The 23068-nt window shown below is 35.4% G+C and overlaps 1 protein-coding gene across 1 annotated transcript in view; it reads left to right on the top strand.

The window, feature by feature from the left end:
- The window catches only part of LOC116170574 (profilin), a 30501-nt gene that overhangs the window by 6858 nt on the left and 575 nt on the right, over window positions 1–23068 (top strand). The window contains exons 2-3 of the mRNA XM_031487065.1: window positions 17624–17795; window positions 22746–22845. Of these exons, the coding sequence (XP_031342925.1) occupies window positions 17624–17795; window positions 22746–22843 (270 nt within the window). The 3' untranslated portion in view covers window positions 22844–22845. The remainder of the gene's footprint in view (window positions 1–17623; window positions 17796–22745; window positions 22846–23068) is intronic.

Below are 23068 nucleotides of genomic sequence, written 5' to 3'. Positions count from 1 at the left end.
ACCTCCTTCCGACGTCCCGTTCACCCGCAATTCGCGTTTGAAGATTTGACTCCACCATCAGGAAGATCGTGTCGGGGGCTACCACATTCCCGTTGACGGTACCCCCTTCCGACGTCCCTTTCACCCGCAATTCGCGTTTGAAGATTTGACTCCACCATCAGTGAGATCGTGTCGCGGGCTACCACATTCTCTTTTACGGTACCCACTTCCGACGTCCCGTTCACTCGCTATTCACTTCCATTGGCGACACGAGAAAGAGAGACAGCGATTCGAGATTTACGAAACGTTAAACCGCGTGAGTTCGCAACGGAAGGTAAAAGGCGAAGTTGACTACTTCTCGAAGACGCGCGCGCGCGCCTCGCAAAAGGTCGTTAATTTCGCCCCTAGGACAAAAAACAAAATTCCGCCACGCAGGAGTTGTGCGCGCTTACAACATCTTTCCGACGACACCAATTTGAAAAGAATCGGACCAAAACTGTAGTAGAAGATAGGAAAAAACTGAAAAACCTTCACGTTAGTATACTACGCTCGAGGATGACGCCCAGATGTCGCCAACCCCACATCATGTAGCCATGTCCCTAAGGTTGACAAATTTCACGGCCCTGTAGATACACGTACACCCGTTGCCTTTCTACAAGAGTTCTTCTACGCGCCCACATTTGCTGCCAGCCAGCCAGACAAAGTGAGATTAAAAGCTACTTTTTACAAATAAATTTGCAAAAATGCGCTAAAAAGTATTTCGCGCACGGGACAAAGTTGAACTTAAACAGCAATTTAATTAACAATCGGTTCAGTTGTAGAAAAAATATTGTATATAACGCTAGCGCGAAGTTATTTCGCTCATTTGACTGATATTTTAACTCGGCTTCGCCTCGTCAAAATACCTTCAGTCTCAATGCGCGAAATTGAACTTCGCGCTCTTGTTATATAAATAACTATTTCGGTTTTTGTTAAAAAATCTCAGCAACCTCTGAAGACATTCGAATTTTCGTAATTGCATATTATTGGGCTCCAAAATACGCAAATTTTCCCCATTTTAAACTACATTGCATCTCTCTTTAAATAACCGAGATTCCCATGATGGCGCTCGAGAAACTGGCACCCTGTGTAAGTGTATATCACCATCAATTTTGCATGTACTCAGGCTAAATGATGATTACGATACTGGTTATTGAAATGGAATCTTTGGCTGTTATCATTCACAACTGTAAAGACCTCGGAAGTAAGCTTTAGTCCGTCGGTTTCGCCATAGCTGAGCTTTAGGTAGGAACTTGTCGGCATCTCCAGATGACCAGATGTGCAAGTATCAAAAAAATCTGTTGTCCCCACTATGTTCTCGCCCATTCCATAACTTGCTTTTGTTGTTCAATGCGTTTTGGTTTTGTCAAGTTTATGTAAAACAACAAATGGACTGTGCAGCAGAAACGGTCGATGCGACAGTTGTGTTCAAGATGGCAAGGACGTAAAAACGAATGTAGGCAGATCATTTGGGCCGCTACGTATTTTATATTCACCGTTATTAACGTGGGGACTGGGGAGTATCGTAAATTTTCTACTTAATCAATTAACGCGCTTATACTAAAGTGCTGTAAAACATTTTGTACGCACAACAAATAATGTAATCGTTTACAACGGCCACTTAAAATTTCTATTATGTTATCGTCACGATTACATTCACATTTAAGCAACCTTCTTTTTTAACCGTAAGTGGCAGCCGCGTCAGATGAGAGAGGGTGGTAATGGGTCACGCACTGTTGACGAAGACAACGCGGTGGTTTATGTGTTAGTGCATATACCATATGGTAATGGAGATAACATTTAACGAAACTCTGATGTGGTTTATAAATATGTATTAAAAGTAGTATGTCACTCGCCCTTGCATTATTTTACATCACGCCTCGCCAGTTGGAAAGAGAAGTGCAACGTACTATCTCCGAAATGGAAGAAAAAGCGATGGAGTTTGTTTTAAGCGAAAAACGGGCGGGGGCCGTTTGCCCGTTAAAGGTTAGGGAGCTGCAGGCGGGCGACATTTGGATTGCACCTTTCCTGCGGTTTTATAACGAAATGCCACCGAATCCAGAGCGTTGTTTTTAAGCTCATTTTTTTGTAATAAACGTTTCATCTATTTTTACTCTAGTTATTTTCGTACAATTTGGCATCGGCAAGCCGAGTCGAACGTTCATATTTCCTTCTAAGACAATTTTTGAATAAAGATATCGAATTAATTATGACCTACGTAAAAAGCTTCGCGTGCGAGCAAGCCACAAGTTATCCAATTGATTGACTTTAAGCACCGCAATTATTTCGATTCACTTCCGATTTCCCAATGTTTGCAGTTTCAATTATCGCACTCATTTGTAAGTAATTATCACCACATCTGATCCAACATAGTTCACCTAAATAGCTTGCATAATTTGAAATAATTTCCATAGGTACATTGAGCTGACAGATGGACGTAGAATATATTCGTAACCGTTGGCGTCGAAATGCGTGGAGATTAAATTATAATGTCAGTGGAATTTATTAGTCTTCGTACTGATTAAATTCCACGACGTAACTAATCATAAAATTAGCTAATCATAACATGAAGATATGCAGTTCGATTAAAAACGTGATTACGTTACGAGCACATATTCAATGTACTTATTTACTCTGCTTGTAGGTACCTGAGCTCGTACACGAGTGATGAACAAGCAAAACTGTTCTCATTCTGGCAATATGTTGATGTATAATTTCAGTTTCGAATATGGTAAGTTTTATGTTTAGTAAAGGAATGTAGTAGTTTGGGGTAATTCGGGTATTAGGGTTTTTGCGTATGCGCATGAGCATAAACGTACTTGATCTACTACTGGTCTAAGAACCAATTACGCGAAAATATGACTATATTTGCTGAGAGTTCAGATAAAAAAATTGGAAACTTGGAAGTGAGATGGAAATTCCTCTGATTATTTTGCGTTGGCTAACCAGTATCGAATCATGTAAACTGTGAGAAGTGATACTTTCACATTGTAATCAAGAGCAACCATTGTTTTTGTTAGTAGCCATATATAGCCGATACTAACTCAACTCCATGTAAAATCCCATAAGACGATTTTCAAATCTCCTGAAGGTCATCTTCCTCTGGCGGCGATTTTGAAAACTAGAGCTCTCAAAGGGTAACGACCTTAATGGAGCCTCTGGTAGTCACTTTGAGGTCAGCCATTTACCAGAGGGAGGGGATGTCTTAAGAGGGCGTGGTTAACTACTTGGGGGAATATAAAGTGGTCGGTTGTTAGACGTAATTGATAGACAGCAAGATGACAAAAACCACTGAATCAGTTGCGAGAAAAGCAAAGGTATCGCCAGTGTATATATCACAAAAGAAGAGGCTTGAGAAGTTACTCATAAATTTGAAAAAATTAAAGTGGGATATTGAAGTATTTCAATGCCAACGACAAATTAATAAGTTAAATTTAAAATGATTGATGTGTTGGAAGAAATTTCGCTCATGGAGTTCTCGGGCTGGAAGACCTTCTGTAGAGATTAATGGAAACTAAGGAGCTACCTATCTATAATTGAATATAAGTTTTGTGAAAAGTTACTCGCTAAACAAAGAATTTGTTACAATTTTTGTAAACATGCAACCAATAAATTTTGTTTGAATGCATCTAATTTAATTTGCCAAATCCATTAGGTATCTAAACCCACCTACCAAGTAAATATTAAGAAAATTAAGTAGTTTGAGAGTAAGTAGGAGTAAATGTGTTCCGGTTAAAGTACTTATTAATGGAAAGGCATAATGGTTAATGCACGGTGGATAATTTTTGAAGCCCTTTGTAATTTAGGGGAAGGAAAAAGCCGTCCCTACACTCAATGGAATTAACGAATTTAAACGAATCGTTCCAGATGTTATTGTGCACTTTTTGACCTTATTATCATAAATGTAGGTACTATGTAAAAATAGACATTTTATCTCCGCCTATAAGAATGTATTCTCAATCTTCTTTTCACCTTTATATTGGGAATATTAGAGTAGGTACTTAATTTTCATTAACGAGTTACATCTTTAAAACGTAATCCTAGTAAAAGTATATTTTGTCCTATTATAAGAAATTTTGATAAGGTACACGAACTTAATTGTACATTTATTCAGAAAAGTGGTACCTACTTTAAGTAGAGCACAATGTTAAACAATATTTTGTTTAAAAACTTTAAAAAAATTGCTCTGATGCCGTAAGTAAATTCAGCGGGATTTATTGCGGTGGTTTTCCATACAGCGAAAGCGAATGATATCACAATGCGAGAGCGGCTTCTAATGAGACAATGTACCACGGTCTATCGCTGTAAGCCGCCGAGTTCCCCTGAAACATACTCGTCTATAGGGAATGATGTTTAGCGCGGGCGACCGTAAAAGCGCGGAATATGCCTCTCCGCAATATCCAGAAGTAAAGTGCATATGTCCTTTTTGGTTTATTGTACTGATTATTAAAATATGCACCGTTTCCAAGTAAATTCGAATGAATCGTACGTAGTATGCCCCCCCCCCCCTCCAACCACTTTTTTGAGACGTCACAAGGTCGCGACCTTGTGTTGTGGTGCAAGGTCGTACCCGTGGAAGTCCTACCGGTGAAGTACGTGGAATTTGAGTTTTTGAATCCTTTTGGTTTTTTTGCTTGATAAATCGATAGCGAGACGGAAAGATTTTAATTAATTAAAAATTAGTTGTTGATCCCTGTACCATTTCTTCAGAATTTGTAAAATTTTGAGGTTTTTAATTTTAGAAAGATATTTCACATACGTTTCAGAACTTTCGAATCGAAATGTCGATATTAATTTTATCATATATAAAAGAAATGAATTTTTTAATTATTTAGTAATTCACAATTTGATTTCTCAAAAAAAATGACAAATTATGCATTTGAAGATTTACAAAGAAGAAAAAGCAAAGAGTTATGCACTTACTTCTAACGTCCTTATAGTTCTGATTTGAAAACTATTATTTTTCAAAGCTTACACAATATTCAAACGTGAAAGGAATGCACAATTGCTTCAAGAGATGATGAAAAGAGCTGATAATATTTGAAGAGAGAGAGAAATAGACAATGCAGAAATGGTCCCGCGCATAGCAAAGAGTCGGAAAAGTGTTGCAAATATGAATAACGAAGGATTAGAGGATTCTGAAGAAATAAAAGATATAGATTAAAATTCACAGATTTCGCAATGGACGCAACCATCGGAGATATTGGAAATGATAACCGTATTATTCACCCGGGCTTGCTCCACTCGATCGCAAGCTCGCTGGTGTCCTCGTAAACGTAAACTTTCTGAATAATAAGCCTCATAACATACTCGCATTCCAATTAAAGGAGATGCGTGAGAATTTTAGATTGGAATTAACAAAACAATTGTACAATATTAAGTAAGTACCGTATCGACAGTATCCGCGGCTTTTCCTAACGATTGCGACCGAGTACGGTACAATTACCACTTGATGCGCCACCGCTGTCTTTTCTGCTTGAGCGAAACTGGTAACTTCATAACCATATACAAAACATAAGCATTTACAATGATAAAACGTTTTTGACAGTCTTACATCCTTTATGCTTAATGTACATTGCCAACATTTTGACGAAATCAAAATCACTGTTTTGCGGAAAAAGTGTTTTAGTTTCCGTATGCCTAATATACCTACCTACACATCCAAAATTTGAACAAAATCCGTCGAACCATTACCTCCGAAAATTGCCAACCAAGTTGCTTAAAACGTCGACATTTTTGGAGGAAAGTTTAACATGTCTCAAAAATGGCGATCGCAATAGACACCTAGCTCGAACTACGAAGCTAAAAATTAATCTTGAAATTCATTATTATGAGCCTTTCCTCCGTGCTGTTGTCTACTCATTGTATTGCCCCACCGTCAGATTTATTTATTAATTTCATGAGTCATTTGACTTCATACCGAGAGTTCAATCGCCGGTCAAAATGAAAATGTACGGCTTTTCACAGACTTTTTATATCCAAGTATTCTCAGATATTGTCAAATTTTCCCAGGTGTGATATGCTTGAAATTAAAATTATTGCTATTTATTGTAATGATGGCATGTTTCGATGGTATCAATGATGTAAAAAACAATGTCGGAAGCAGATCAACCATATATTCACCTTGTGCGAATTTTTTGGAAAGGATACTTCGAGTGGAGCGTGATCTGATAAATCTAGTTTCTGCGGGCCTCGGTAATCTAGAAATGGTAAGAGAGACAAATCGTTTATCAGGGTCATCTAAAAACTGACGAGATCGACACGGGTGGGTATACTTTTTTAGTAACATTTTTGAGGCCACTACTAAAAGAAGCAATGTTTCCGATTTTTGTAAATATCATTTCGGGAAGGATGTGGGATTCAATTTCAGGGTCTTTGACACTAAGTGTCTTTGCATCTTTTAGGTCACATGTCGACTTTGGGGTTTCTTTGCTAATTTCGTGGAGATTTTTTCCGCCGCCTTGGTCCTTCGTCCTTCTTTTCTGAAAAAATTACAAAATTGAAAGGAGCACGCAAAAAATCTAGTAAAATCGTTTTAATCTGTTGTATCGAAAAATATCGAACCCTGGTTTATTTGAACCTACTCCATTATTTTCTCTTCTGTTTTGTTATATATACATATGTTAAACATCATTCCCAAACATAGAAAGTATGAGCAACACATCGATTTTAAAAATTGGCCGATGTGAATTCAACCAACATTCACCCCATCTTTGATTTAGGTCTTCGGCCATTTTGACCAAGATATGTAACAATCTGATGCATTTCAAGCACTGCATTAATTGAGCCGTCACCATGAAAAGTTTTACGCAATTGAAAAATAACACGTAGCATGTATATATCTGTACAGTTTTTTAATCGACCTTGCAAATGTTAAGAAATGTTTGTAAGTTTAAATACTGTTAAAGTAAATATATGAAGGCGTATCACGGTTAATCTCATAGTATAGATTAATTGTATTAAGATTCATCACAGTTCGATCTTGTCTAAGGACACTATGTTATTTTTTCTAATCCTATGTCTTAAACATACCTAAAATGTCACCCAGTACTGCACATCTAAATCGTTCATTATATCATATTATATTATACGTTTTAATTAAAACACTCGCTCGCTCGTGTCGCAATATACTCATGCGAAATAGGCTTCTTAGCACACTCTTATTCAATATTGAATATACTATAACCTGCGACGGTGTCATTATGACAGATTTAACGTGACCGCTTCGATGCCATTACGGCTTTCATAATAGCATCAGTGTTCTTATGAATTCATTAAAGCACGCAAAATTTTTCACCGCGAAAGTCATAATTGAGAATCGTGACATCCTCTAGTATGGGTACTTCAGTGCTTGATAATTTTCAATTTTAATTTACGAAAACTTTTTCTACAACTGTCAAAAAAACCTGTCATTTTCTGACGAATTTCGAAACGGGAAGTACTAGATTTTTAAACGGTTAGTTAATAAGTAAGGTTGCTCTTAACAACGTGCGCGAAATCGTCAACAGTGAAAAAAAGTATTTCGCGCACGTGACAAAGTTGAACTTAAATAGCAAATTTAATTAACAATCGGTTCAGTTGTAGAAAAAATATTGTATATAACGGTTATTTCGCGCATTTGACTGATGCGAAATTGAACTTCGCGCTCTTGTTATATAAATAACTATTTTCTACAACTGTCAAAAAAACCTGTCATTTTCTGACGGATTTCGAAACGCGAAGTACTAGATTTTTAATCGGTTAATTAATAAGTAAGGTTGCTCTTGACAACGTGCGCGAAATCGTCAACAGTGAAAAAAAGTATTTCGCGCACGGGACAAAGTTGAACTTAAACAGCAATTTAATTAACAATCGGTTCAGTTGTAGAAAAAATATTGTATATAACGCTAGCGCGAAGTTATTTCGCGCATTTGACTGATATTTTAACTCGGCTTCGCCTCGTCAAAATACCTTCAGTCTCAATGCGCGAAATTGAACTTCGCGCTCTTGTTATATAAATAACTATTTTCTACAACTGTCAAAAAATCCTGTCATTTTCTGACAAATTTCAAAGTACGAAGTACTAGATTTTTAAACAGTTAATAGGTAAGTAAGATTGCTCCTAGCAACGTGCGCGAAAACGTGAAATAGTGAAAAAAAGTATTTCGCGCACGGACAAACTTGCACCTAAATAGCAAATTTAATGATTAATGAATAATCAGTTGAGTTGTAGAAAAAATGTTGTATATACACGAGCACAAATGCCACAAGCATAATAGACTGAATATGTGGAAAATTCAATTGTGTGGAAGAGTAGCTGGTTACAATTTGATTTCTAAAATGATGCATAAGTACAGCATTTTGGAATTGCGATGTGCTTTCCGAAAAACGTGCTTTAGAAATGCAACATTACGAAATTGTGGAATGGAAAAGTGGTGTGCGCTAAATAATGTCTTCTCCTACGCCAAGGAACGTAGTAGTATTTAAAGTGCCACTTTTCGAAACTATTTGGTTGTATTTTTATTTCTGGACTAAAGTTCCCTAACATCAATTCGTTTTGAAAGGTGTCATTTACATGCCAAAATTAAAAGAACCTCTCGGTCATTATACGTAATTTATTTAACCTTGAAGATATTGTTGGACCAAAACTCTTTATTGCACCTAATTGCTTTCTTTGATATATAATATTGCAGTTTTTGTCGTAATCAGCGGCTAGTTAATTAATTTTCTAAATGTAAAGCAGTGCAAGTATAATGCAATTACGACGTTCCGCGTTCGCTTCGGCATTCGGCAACGATGCATGCCTAAATTATACGAATAAACCGTTTTCTGTAGAGCTATTCTTTTCGCTTTGATTATTAAAACGAAATCAATGACAACTTTCTATAGTAATTTTAAAATGAATACCTACCAAGTATTAATAGTGGTTTCATGTATAGGATAACGGGTTATCACTGGCACCAAACTTCCTCTTCCTGATAAAAATTTTTCGATTTACCCATTTCCTTAGTTTTCCTGCGGTCGGGGAATTTCGACCAGAGATTTTCATTTCGTTAAACTGCAGGAACTATTTTCAGAAACTGGCGATCTATTTAAAACCGCCCACTTCACCTTATAACGAATTAGGAATTTCTATGACAGTTATAAATACTTCTGGGTAAGTAGTGCTGGACGCGATCATTCGAGAGTTTTCTCTGACTCATGTAGTTTATGGAAATTTTATTTAAAACTTACTTAACAACAAAGTAGCTATTTTTGGTCAGTTCATTTCTCTATTTACGAAATGCGGAGAGTACGACATTTTTGAAAATAAATCGCGCTGCCCAATGAGTCAGAATAATTGCCAGCTTGTAACTGCTGTGAATCAGGTAAAGCGATTAGGCGAGTACCTCCTCTTTGTTCATATTTGTAATTATAATAATGAGAGGTGCACCACAAAATGCAATTTAAATACTCTGAATTAGTGTAGGTGAAATCCACTTGGTTTGGTCAAAGTGACTGCTGAAAATCATAAGCATAATTGAGCATAACCACGTTCTTTTGATTACACAAACATTGACCTTGGAACTGTCGAAAAGGTATTATCTCGCGCACCTTCCCCAATACCTTTAAAATATTGACAGTGTGAGCTTCGATTAATTTTTTTTTAAATTTGAGTATTCGAAAAATGTGTCGTTTTATATTCCTACATTGTGTCTACCCTGTTTCGTATCTTTGTCAAAAATTGTTTTAAATATCAATGAGAAATTGAAACAGCTACAAAGTTGTTTGTGTCAACTTTTTTAATGATCGGGGTACATTTGGGGGGATTTCACGGCAAGTATCTGATGCTCCCCAACTGTTCAAAAATCACCCAATGGCACGAGGCCTTTTATAAATTTTAAACATTTGATTGTGGAAACAAATTACACAGATTATCTTTCACCTCGTAGCAGTTGAGTCATGCTGCTGAGAAATTCCAACCATGTCTTTCTACAATCGCAACTTCGGGATGCAATTGTCTGCAAAATTTTCATCATGGTGATTACTGATAATAGTAACCAGCCACCTTTGATTTTTTATACATGCAGTAAAAACTGACCTTTGCCCCTACTGGATGATGTCAGCATGATTAAGCATTGCTTTTGAGGACTTTTTATAGGTGTGTCAGGAGGAAACAGCAACAAATGTTTGTATTTGATTTTATTATATTTAATTATATTTTAATCTGTTGGTTACCTTTATTTTACGAAGGTAACTTCTTGTGTTTTTCGCGAGTTCATACAGGAAAAATTGTTCCATTTACAAAAAAAAACTGGTTTAAAAATGCTACATGTTTAAGGGCAAGTGTAACGATGATTCTCTTGAGAAGACTGGGTTTTTTCATTTTTTTGTGAAGTTCGCCCTTTTGGTGAATTTCGTTAAAAACCCTCCACAAAAATCATTACGACCGGTGGGATCATGGCGAGTTTCGCCAGAGGTTCGAGCTTAACAAATAAACTCTGCGAATGTTAGCACAATAAAAATGGCTGACAGTAGAAACGTTATTTCAAAAATTTGAAAAATATGATATAACCTCCGATATTACGTAATATAATTACATATATAAAGTATAGGTTGTGAGACATCAATGTAATCAGGAAAAAGAATGCAAAACATTGCCATTAACATATACAGGGTGTTGCTTTTCAGAAATACCAACTTTGAGTCAAATCTTTTTGACTATACTGAATTCTACGTACAAATATCTGAAATATGCAGTTTTTGCCTCTTTTCTATCTTACATGGGTTGTAAAATATAACGCCAAAAGTCAAACTTAAGTTAAGATAACGTTTGGTCGTTTTCATATTGAAAATTAAACGTGGTGTTGTGCGTGGAAAATTGGAATTAGTTTAGATATGTCGTGACCATACTGGAACCATTGGGAATCTGAGCCAATCCCCGCATCATGGAAATCAATATCGTCGTTTGTGAATGTATACAGAAATCCAATTTCGACACGTTTATCTACTTCTATAAAGAGTTGGTACGGAGGGAGGGACTAGCAATATCTTATTAGGGATCTAAAGGTAGTCACTTGTAAGAGAGAAGTTTTAATTAACTAAATTCATCACTTTTGTTGTAGATAAATAGGGGAAATGAAAAATTCGCATTGCTAAGAACGAATATTCGCACCTCAGAAATTTAAGAGAACAATTTCGAAATTTCGAGGTTACACTAGTTTTTAATCGGCCAGCCCCCGATTTCACGAAGTTACGCGTGCAGTAGTTTTTCTCAGGAAAATTCTTCATTTTTCAAGTATCAAATTTTGAGATCCGCATCATGAAATTTTCTGCATTTTTGAATGTTTGAGTGAGTTTTCTTTAATTTGTCTGAATTGAGTTTTGTTTTGAAGATGCAGTATTTGTTATGGCATATGAACTGAGACTGGCAAGTTTTTCTTTTTTATGTATGTTAAATAAACAATTTAAAACTAATATGCGTTACATTGTTTTAAGACAAAACGTTGGTTAAACATTGATTCGATCTTTTGGGTCTCGTAATTAGTATGTGTAGAATTTGTAAAAGATAATTCTCGAACGTTCCCGAATATTCGCAGAGATAAATAAATTACGGGAATTTTACAACTAAGAAGGGGGAAACATTGGAAAGAAATTTCGTTGAAATATTAATGTCCATTTATTGGCCATATTGTTTTATATATTGACCATAGAGAGTAGTAAAAAAGTTAATGTTTGATGATTAGAAGAGTTTGTTTTATATCAAAGCAAGCAGTTCATCATCACTACATGAACTATACTCCATAATGCCATGTTTTAAAACTGAAGCTGAGCCGAGCCGTTTATTTCACAATTTTTTCTAACCTTAAAGTAGTTTATAGTGAACTAAAACCAGCCTCCTTGGTCTTGATTATCATGATAAAGCGATTTGGCACGTTTTCCCCTGTGGTTAGATTATATAAACCTAATCGTTCAGTATATCCTTACAAAAAACTATGTAAAGGACATGTGGCAGTCTTTGTGGAGTATTTAAAAATGAAACCGTTTTGAGAACCCTCAAAATCGCGATTTACGGATCAAGGTCGTTACTAAGCATGCTTGATCACCACGTTTAAGTCTGAAGTGAAGACGTCCTTGAAACAACACCAACGGTGCATACTAGATTTATTCTTCACTTGATTGTAATGTATTCATATTTTTGAATTAGGGTTCAACCAAACAATACAAAATAATTGTTGCTTCAAAAATCTCGGTACCTAAAGTATAAAATTTATTTAAAACGTCAAATAAATCAGGAATCGTAATTTAATTAATTAGTTGCTTGAGTTGACTAAATAGAAAATGTAGACACCCACTCCCCGTCACCTCCAAACAATCATCGCGTGAGTAAATTAACCACAGGTAGCCGTCCAAATGCACAATAGAATCAAGTTTTTCGAGATGTCGAGAACTTGATGGTCAACGGCCTAATTATTGGCTAACCAGAACAGGTTAGATGAATTAATAGTTGAATGCAACAGAATAATTGTTACTGCGGGCCTTGCTCATTAGTGTTATTGTGCAAATCTGCTTCTGTCTTATATTTGAAAAGGATCCATTTAGTCATTTTGCGGAGTAGCTAATTAGCAAAATAATCCAGCGTATTGAATGTCTCATCACTGTTTTCGTTTAATTAGTGTGTTATGAAAGTCTCGCCAGGCATATGGAGAAATGAGTTGCGAAAAAATCCTTGGCAAGTACAAGAAGGTTACCAACTAAAATTATATTATATTGTCAGAGTTTCCGAATCTGCATACTATATCACTAAATTATGTACAAGAATTTTATTTTAATGGTCTTAACGGTATTTCTCCTCGGAAAGGTCGAGGAAAAGTTCACCGGTCGATCTTCCTCATATTGTTTTTCGACCACTTATCGGGCTTCAAAAATACGGTCACCTAGAAGAACAAAACAACAATAGCAATCGTTAATGAGCATTGGTTAATGAATCACTGGGAAGTGATTAGACGTTCAAGGTTTATTGATAAACGGCGCGATAAGTGGGAATGAATAATATGGTAAAATATTAACATTACATTCTGCAGGTTTCGTTCATCACAAAAATCTATGCGGGCAAGGATGTCGTGACACATTTATCAATCAATTTGCAAACATTAATTTATTACGGTATAGAAATGTGGCCATTAGTGGAGTGCTATTAATTAAAAGGACAAGAAAAGGGGCTGAACCAATAGAGGCAGTGTCTTTCTTACTTGTCTAAATGTATACCGACATAAAGCTGAGTTTTCCCGTGGTTTTCTGACCCAAATTCCAATACTTGTGTTTTGTAGGTAGTAAGTTTAAAGGGATGATCGACTGATTGAAGCAGATCGTTTCGCGATGTAACACATTGTTGAATAAATCAATCAGATGCGCTCAAAATCACTACTATGAACTATCTAAAATGCCGTAGATTTCCAAAACATGAAATATTGACATAATTTTCTACACCTTTTTAAAACATTTTCATCATTTGACACCCCGTAGGTACATATTTTATATGTTCCTATATATTTTGAAAGAAAACCGTTTCCGAAAAGAAAAAAACAATACTAAAAATCAAAATTTAAAAATATTCCATCGCTAAGAGATACGGGGGAAATTTCAGAATGAATTAATTTCTTAGTTAAGAGAAATGCAGAAAAATGTTTATTATTCCTTTATAATGATTATTGAATAATTTGCCGTTTTCAAAATTAATATACTGAATATATAAGGCTCAAGTACTAAAGTTATCGGACCTAACGCTAATTTTTTTAATGGAACACTGTAGATTTTAACATAAAAACAGGATATTTATTCTCTGAAAATAAAAAAAAATTCAAATATGTTTTTTAATAGCATCGTGGCCTGTTATATTTGTAAAAATATAATAAAATATAACTACGAAAATAGAGGGTCATTCTGAAGTTGACAATTTTTTTAATTTTCCCCTGTACTTACGTCTTAAGTGATCGAAAACTTTTAAATTTTGATTTTACGTTTTTAAGTTAGACCCAAATAGAGCACATGGCACACATTACTTTTTTGTTAGTACTACCAATTACGGAGATGCCCTATAAAAGTGTGGGACACCCTGTACGCGAATCTAGCTTCGTTAATCTCGAAATTTTCCGGATGCCTATATCCTTTGTACATTTTTAGTGAATAGTACAAAAATACTTTACAATAATTTAAAAAGTCACCTTTTACTAACCTATCACATACTTATTGTATTTTATTTAAGGATAAAAACTATAAATCAAATGCCTGGAAAATAAAATGTACACTTGACTCGTGAGGGGTCTGAAATATCGCTCATTGGGGCATGGGGTTTTAAAAGATATCAGAATAAGATTATTTGTATGAAATATTATAATAAATTGTGTATTTGCGTTAATTTGTGCAAATCGATTTGTCGAAAGGCAGGTTTGAGTCTTATTTTAGCCCGCTGCCTGGCGGGTACGCGTGTAGAAAGACGAGGAGTGGACCGGAGCCGTGTAATTAACAACTTTAGGAATAGGGCTAGGTACATGATGTGGGGTGGACGACATCTGGGCGCCATCCCCGAGCGTCTTATATTGACGTGGTGATTTTTCAGTCTTTTCGGAAAGATTTTGTAAACGCGCAAAACTCCGGCGTGACGGAATTTTGTTTTTTTTCCTGGGGGCGAAATTAAGCACCTTGCTGCGATTTTTTCACGCGGTTCAAGGTTTTTAAAATCTCGAATGGCGCTCTCTCTTTCTCGTGTCGTTAATAGAAGCTTGAGTGCCCCAAAATTGGAGTACTATTTTGTGGATGGTTTTTAGCGAAATCCACCAAAATGCGAATTCTGGGTGAACGGAACGTCGGAAGCGGGTACCGATAAAGAGAAATTGTTAGTCCGCGACGAGATCAAACTGATGCTGGAGTCAAAACTTCAAACTCCAATTGCGGTTGAACGGGACATCAGAAGCGAGTACCGACCAAGGGGATATGGTAGCCTTCGACAAGGCCCTTCGATCTCACATGAGGGCTTTGATATTTTTTGACAAGTTTGAATTTTCGGTTTAAGTAGTAGCGTCTATAACATGTGTAGCGATCGAGATAGTGATCTGTTATTTCCGGTCAAACAAAAAACTCAAGTCGAAGCAAATACGCAATTTAATGTAATGGAAATATTTGCTGTCCAATTTTGAGGAAAAAGGAGATATACAGGCGATACCATTACAGTTAAGGGTATCGAGATCGTTCTAACCCTAAAAGGTGATTGCGCAGAATCCAATTTTGGTACGAATACAAATCTACTATCTAAACCAAAAATGTTGGTATTTATTACTTTATTTTTGAACTGTTCACACCTGTTTTGCAATGTATTCGAATATAAAAAGACGAATTGTCCTTTGTGATCATAGTACAAACGCACTACAACGACATCATACAGGCAACATGATAATCGGAAACGTAATCCCATGTAAAAAACACATGCCCAATAGCATTTTAACGGACAAGACTACCAAGAATTAAAATGTGTCCAGTGTGACTATGCAAAGAATGATAAATCTAATTAAAAAATACATTTATTAACATACAAGATCATCAAGGGTTTCAGTCTTGGAACGATTCTAACATGCTACATAACAAATAAGTACTTTTCAAGTATACTTAGGGTTAATTAAAAAAGACAAACTAGTTTTATTAAAAGATTTACTTTCCAAATCTGCAATAAAATATGGGGTGCTCCATTCAAAAAAAAATGCAAGTTTGATACGCCACTGGAATATAGTTCGCTCCTGGTTTAGAAACATAGCGGAGATACTTATGCACAATGTTGCTTCTATATATTTTTTTTCGATACCTTTTATAAGAAATTATAATTCGAAGTCTTAGGTGCTACACCCTGCATAATCTAGCTTTTTGAATAGGAATCCCAAAGTGGCGTAAAGAATGTGAAGTTAGAAAATAACCACACAAAGATAAAGGGTACATGCTAAGGAAATTGTTATTCGCTGTTAAAGATAGAACTAAAGCTCACACGATTAAACCCTTTGAGATATAGATATGAAGATTAGAACATTCAATTTTGCATTAGAAAGCTTATTTTGACTCCATTATTTTCTAATTTAACACCATTCATGATTAAGGTAGTAATAAGAAAGAGAAAAAAATTTTGTCATGTGTATATCTCAAATGGTTTGAGCGTGGGATATTAGGTTCCATCTTTAATAGCGACGCTACAATAATTTAGTACACTAAAACATAAAATTGGGAAAATTAAAAAAATCGTAAATATTCAATTAACTAATTACAAGAACCAGATAATCGAATTATATCTACGTATTAATAAAATTTTTCAAGTGTATTATAGAGGTATACCGTTAACCAAAACCTAACACGTATAAAAACTTTCAAAAAATTAAGGAAAATTACTTAATCGTAATAAACAAGAAAATTTGTAAAATTATTTAAAAAAATTACAAAATTAGCAACACAGAAATTCAAAATGTTTAACCAATGCTACCGGGTGCCATATTCGCTATATTTTGACCTATCCTGTATGTTGTATTCAAACCGAGATTCAAAGAGATGTCAAAATGGTTATTTATGCACCAATTTCCGCGGAGACATGACCAAATTCTTTTGCTGTACGTCATCAATTTCAAAAATAGTTTGCTCTGCTGCCCATCTCTCTTGTCTGTGTTGTGCTGATAATATCCATAAAGTAGATGGTTTAGTTTTCTCAATTTCTGGGACACAGTAACGAAAAACCTGAAATGAACCTTGGACTATATTGATTAGACAAGTAACAATCTATTGTTAATTAAGCAAGCAGAATGTCGACATTAAATTGTTAATATTTCTGGGTCTACCAATTTATTGCACTAACACTTGCATCAATGTACCTATAGCAATAAAAATAATTCGCCGTTGTGAATTTTTTGTGTTCGTCTCCAAAAAATCAACCTTTCCCGGTTTACTACCTACTGTGTACATTTGCCAAGATTTTGATACTGGTCAATTTCGTAGGTAATCGCGCATGTATCTAATACTGGAATTGTACTACCATGGCGTCATAGAAGAAAGTGCTTGAACTACAATTTCACTGGCAACGTTTAATTGAAATTTATAGCGCGCACGCAAAAGAGGTGTACTTGGCGAAGCAAAATAATGATTTGATGCAGGATAGCGATTTTCTCATTCGTAATCTGAAAATCAAAATTTTCTCTCATTCCAGCTGGAAAGTCCGTATTGAGCCTGCTCAGTCACGCTTTCTTTTGAAGCTCCGCTATTATAACCAAATTATGAACGCTCGACTTGTTTAATGTGATCTATTTGTTTCTCATTAGTTCAATTTAAACAATTAATACAAAACGTATTATTACACGTAACGAATTCCGAACTTAAATTTATAAGCGAGTTTATGCAGGTCAAGCTGGAGATTATCTCATTGTGGAAAAATGTAAAAGTTCTTGCATGATTTATAAGTGTGTCCTTTATATATAATTGTAAAAGAGTGTTAACTGTGACATTAGAGGACGGCGATTACTTTACTTGTGGTTTGATGAATCATCGCCACGCGTGATTAGTGATGGAAGGAAGACTCGACGCTCATTAGAGGGTAATCCTGATGTTTCTTTTTTTCTTTCAGGTAACGAAAGAAGAACTTGCCAAATTGGTTCAAGGTTTTGAAAAACAAGACATCCTCACGTCGTCCGGTGTCACTTTAGCAGGGAGTCGTTATATATATTTGTCTGGTACAGATCGGGTCATACGAGCCAAACTCGGCAAAGTAGGAGTACACTGCATGAAAACAACACAGGGTAAGGATCGCCACTTTTACCTCGATCAAATAAAAATATTGCCAGGTGCACACGAAGCTTCCTGCTTCAAGAATTTATCTTTAATGCCTTGTCGTTCATAAAATCTAATATAATTACGTTCGAAAAATGTTATAACGACATCTTGAAATGTTCACATTACCATAAATTGATTTGAAATGCTTATTCGTGCATAGTAGGACACGAAACTGGTATTGCGGTTGTAAAAGCGTAAGGCGTGTGGGCAGGTTAAGTGGTGCCAAACAGCATCCAAAGATATTTATTTTTAGAAAATCAGAATGTTCACCCATTTACCTCATTATCCTGAATAAGAAATGTAATGGCATGTGTAATGAAAATATGCCGTTTGCCAAAATTAATTTCGCAATTCTTTTCAAAATTGCTTTTTTTGGTTGCCGCTGATTTACGTTTATCGGAATTTATGAGTCTATCAAGAGCAAAATTTCTATCGATTTGACCAAATCAAAGTGTTAAATGGAGGTTGTATGTTTTAGTTTAGTTCTACATAGTCTCAGCATTAATTCTTTATCGATCGAAATTTGTTCGGGAAAATGTCTTTTCTAACAAAATATTTCAAACAATTACCTACCTAAAATCAATAATATTTGTTCCAATGATGCCGAGTAGATTTATTAAAGGCCACTCCCTAACTCTAAAATAGATTGAATCAGACAAAAATATCAACTTAGGTGGAAGGAAATGTTTACACGCTGCTAGCTCTAATTCTTGATTATGGAAACTGGAGCAAAAAAAAATACAACCAAGTAAATATATACCAAACAATTTTGTACAGTACATTATCATCTAGTATTCTGTTTACTTCAGGTAAATCACTACTTTTATAGTGCTTATCATTATTGTACAGGTGTAATTTAATGAATGTGTTTATTTAGTCAGTATTTTTTGTGTCGTAAGCTGCTAATAGAACATAAATTATTATGTATAATTGCATTTGCTTAGTACTTGCTTTAATTGTTAGTTATTAGGCAACATTTGCTCTTCTAGTATAAAAACAGTGGCATCAATCATGGCAGGTAGCCGCCCACTGCAAAACTGTCTGTGAGATATACACCAACTATAGTATTATATTTTCACCTCTATCTAGCACGAATAAAAAGACATAAGTTTTGCAGAGGCGTGTACCTGCGACTGTTTTTATACTAGACAAGAAATTGTGTTGCATACCGTACGTAAACCAAACGATTCTTACATGGGTAGTAAAATATGATAACATCTCGGAAACAAGCGTGCCTAGATTCTTTATGTTTATGGTAGAAGTTTTACAAAGTGGTACGGGGTCGCGAAAACCGCAAGTCTTTAAAAACAACTGAGGTACACTGCAGTCTCAACCAAAATAGGACAGACGGTAGATTTAAGAACGCCCTGTATAGATTTTGCTCCAATTTGAACATCATCCCAAAACATTGCATTAAAAATCTCTCAAGGCTGTCTTGTAGAGGTCAAAAAGTGGTAAAGAGATAGTGTTTTTTTATTTTTTTTGTATCTGTCCAAATAACATAAAAAACGAAATTGGAAAATTTCGGGGTTTTCTGGCATATCTTCGGAAGTAATCGGAATTTTCTGGTTTTCTTTACAGCATGATAATAACTTTAATTGCTCAACTTTTCCCTAATTTAACCATCGTCGTATCTTCTATGGTTTCCGAGATCCCCATGATAGACATCCTTGAACATAGTGTATACTCATTATAATTTAATTAGGATACTAGACAGATTGGGGCAATATTTGTAATTCATAAGGGTGGAGGGGCAAAGCTACGATTTTCGCATTGTAGCTATGGTATGAAGCATCTAATACAATCTTATTTTACCTGCCTGTCTGTCTGGGAAACATTAAATTTTTAGAGCAATTCTCATCAAATGTTAACAGAAGACCCTGTTCCGTGGGTGGGATTAACAGAAGCGTTGGAAGAGAGTAATCTGAAAGAGAATATCTTGAGATCAGAACTAAAAAAGGACAACAAAGGCCCCCGCCACAAATTTAAAGTAATTACAAATTTTGCTAGGGAAACGATTGAACGCCCCTAAAAAATATAAATAATAATTATGTAGCATTAAGATCCTAACATTAATACAACTAAGTACTTCATCTATCAAATTCTGGTTTGTGTTACATGATAGTTTACATATTATATAATAGCAGCTTACATACTATACTCATACTGTATTGAGTAGCATTTTTATTGCTAATATGATATACTTTTACTTAAACAACGTTCACAACGCTACTACTCAAACTTTTTCTTTCTCTACTGTTACAGATACGGATGTGAATAACGCTGTCTATAGTTTGAAATCTAATGCAATGGGTGTTGATTCAATTTCGTTAACTATGCTTCGGCTTTGTCTGCCTTTCTGTTGTAGAGCTATTACTGACATAATTAACACGTCTTTAAAAATTGTCACTTTCCCCTCCCTCTGGAAACTTGCAATTGTTCACCCTATCTGTAAAAAGTATCCGCCTGAAAACCTGTCTCATTTAAGACCCATTAGTATCCTAACTGTGTTATCTAAAGTAACTGAGAAGATTATATATGTACAATTGTCCGCTTATTATATACGTGCAAATCACATATTACCGTTACATCAATCTGGTTTCCGCAGCCATCACTCTACTGCGACCACTCTAATTGATATAGTGGACGAAGTCCTAGCAGCAACCGATCGCTCTCAAGTATCTGTGATGCTCTCAATCGATTTTTCCAAAGCATTTGACTGTATTAACCATGAACTTTTGGTAGCCAAGTTGCATTACCTTGGACTTTCTTCTACCGCTACTAATTGGTTTAAAAGCTACTTACAAAATCGAATGCAGATGGTTAGAACTTTGAGGGATGGAAGCTACAGTGATTCTAACTTTTTACCTGTTAATATGGGGGTTCCGCAAGGATCTATCCTCGGACCGCTTCTTTTCTGTTTATATGTTTTCGATATGGATACGTCTTTAAACGGTTCCTACATCCACAGTTATGCGGACGATACATACTTAATCTATCCTGTCCATCGAAACAATCTAAATTACTCTCTGAGAAACTTGAATGAGCAGTTAAATCGGTTCGAGAGATGGTCTGAGAAACATTCCCTAAAGATAAATCCTTCTAAATCTTCTCTGATGCTATTGGGAACACCAAAATCTGTTACTGCATTGTGGGAAGATGTGGACCAAAAATTATATCTGAAAGATTCCCCGCTTCAATTAGTTAGGGAATCTCGTAGTTTAGGAGTAGCAGTGGATTGTCACTTAAACTTTTCCCTCCACGTCAATAAACTGATTCAAATTGCTTACGCAAAGCTTAAATGTATATATCGTTTCAAATACGTTCTTCCACCAAAGGTCAAGTGGCAGCTTGTAGATTCTTTAATACTGTCAACTTTAGATTATTGTGACACTGTCTATGGTCCGTGTCTAACTAGTGCAAATAAGACTCGCCTGCAAAAAATCCAAAACTCTTGCGTCAGGTATGCGTTTAACATTAAGAAATATGAACATATTTCCCATATTTATCAAGCACATAAAATTTTGAACATGGGCGAAAGACGTCATTTACATCTTGCATGTCTGGTTCACAAAATATTAGTATCTGGTGAACCTTTATATTTGTATAATAAGTTAAAATTTCGAAGTAGTATTCACGATCGTAATCTCCGTAACCCATTCTTTCTTGACATACCAAAGCACCATAAAACCCAGTTTCATGGTGCATTTACTTATTTTGCACCACTCATTTACAATAACGTTCCGAACTTTCTTAAATTATTAAGTCCAAACGGTTTCAAAAAACACCTTAGAGTACTTCTTTATCACTGAATCATATATATATTTTGTTGTTGTTGTTGCTTATCTGTTCTCACCTGGACTATCATACCTTATAAATTACCATAAATTGTTTTAAATACTCCATTATGTTTTTGTACTTTTTTTTTGTATCAAGGTTGGGATTAATAGCAGCCTTTGGCTGACACCCCGCCTAAATAAAGCCGTTATTATTATATACAGCACACAAAAAAAACAAAAGTTGGAAACTGTTGGTTTCAACCAGATGGTGCGCCCGCGCACAACGCCCTAATCGTACGAGAATATCTATCAAACATATTTTACATTTTTCAGGAAATTTGTCCGATAGTTATTCTCGCATGATTAGGGTGTTGTGCGCGGGTGCACTATTCTGCTGGAACCAACAGTTTCCAACTTCTGATATTTTGTGTATGATTTTGGGAACACCATAGATTAATCTTAATTTTCTGTATTTTTCAAATGTTCAAAACAAATTGGTAAATTTTATTTTTTCTGAAGCCAAGGCTGTTTCCTTCAAATTATTAATTAATATGACATGACAGCCAGATGTTTATTTGTTTTAAAAAGTTATTTTGGCTGCATAAAATTAGGCGCCCTTCGGAAGAGAGTCATTTAAAAGTAGACATAGGGAAAAACAATACACGTAAATCCCTATGTCTACTTAATAAATATCACTTTATGTATGTAGATGTATAAGCTTGAATAAAGATAGTAACTAAAAGCCTTATTGCCCACGTTCTCACTTTCATTTCGCTTGTTTACTACTGTCACTGTCAACTGCATACTAAATTCTACTGTCTATTGGACAAACAAAGTTTACAAAGTCCTGAAGAACAGAGCACTGGAAACATGTTTGCGATATGATATTAGTGTTCCTTTTTTTATGCACATTGTAAACATTGAACCCATTTCATACAGCGAGTTTTTAATGTAGATGTGGCAATGATTTGCACTTTTTGTAGTCCCTGAGGCATGAATCATCTTCAATAAAAATGGCGTCATTATAAATAGTTTGGCGTATGAGGAAATTCCTTTGATTTTTATGTGCTTAATTCTCAAAATTTGTCCAATTTATACTTCCACAGTAGAGTCTCATGTACTATTTATTTGTTGCAGCTGTTGTCGTATCCCTTTATGAAGATCCAATTCAGCCCCAACAGGCGGCTTCAGTTGTAGAAAAGTTAGGAGATTACTTAATTAGCTGTGGATACTAGAGGTTTGTATGTTATAACTTTATTTAAAAATAACACTGGTGAATATTTCATAAATTAATGTACGTGGTTCGTATCAGCAATTACATCATTTATAAATAATCTTTACTTCAATTTTTGGTAGTTTGTAAACAAGATAGTGCTATCATTGCACACACCTTTTTATAGTAAAGTGAGTCATTGACTTTAAGCAATTCGCTCTTTGCCAGTATTTTACTGTTTTGTACC

The sequence above is a fragment of the Photinus pyralis genome, unplaced genomic scaffold (assembly GCF_008802855.1).
Source record: "Photinus pyralis isolate 1611_PpyrPB1 unplaced genomic scaffold, Ppyr1.3 Ppyr1.4_LG5, whole genome shotgun sequence".
NCBI classification, from domain to species: domain Eukaryota; kingdom Metazoa; phylum Arthropoda; class Insecta; order Coleoptera; family Lampyridae; genus Photinus; species Photinus pyralis.
Note: the sequence above shows the minus strand (reverse complement) of the source record. Positions and strands in the feature narration are given on the sequence as shown.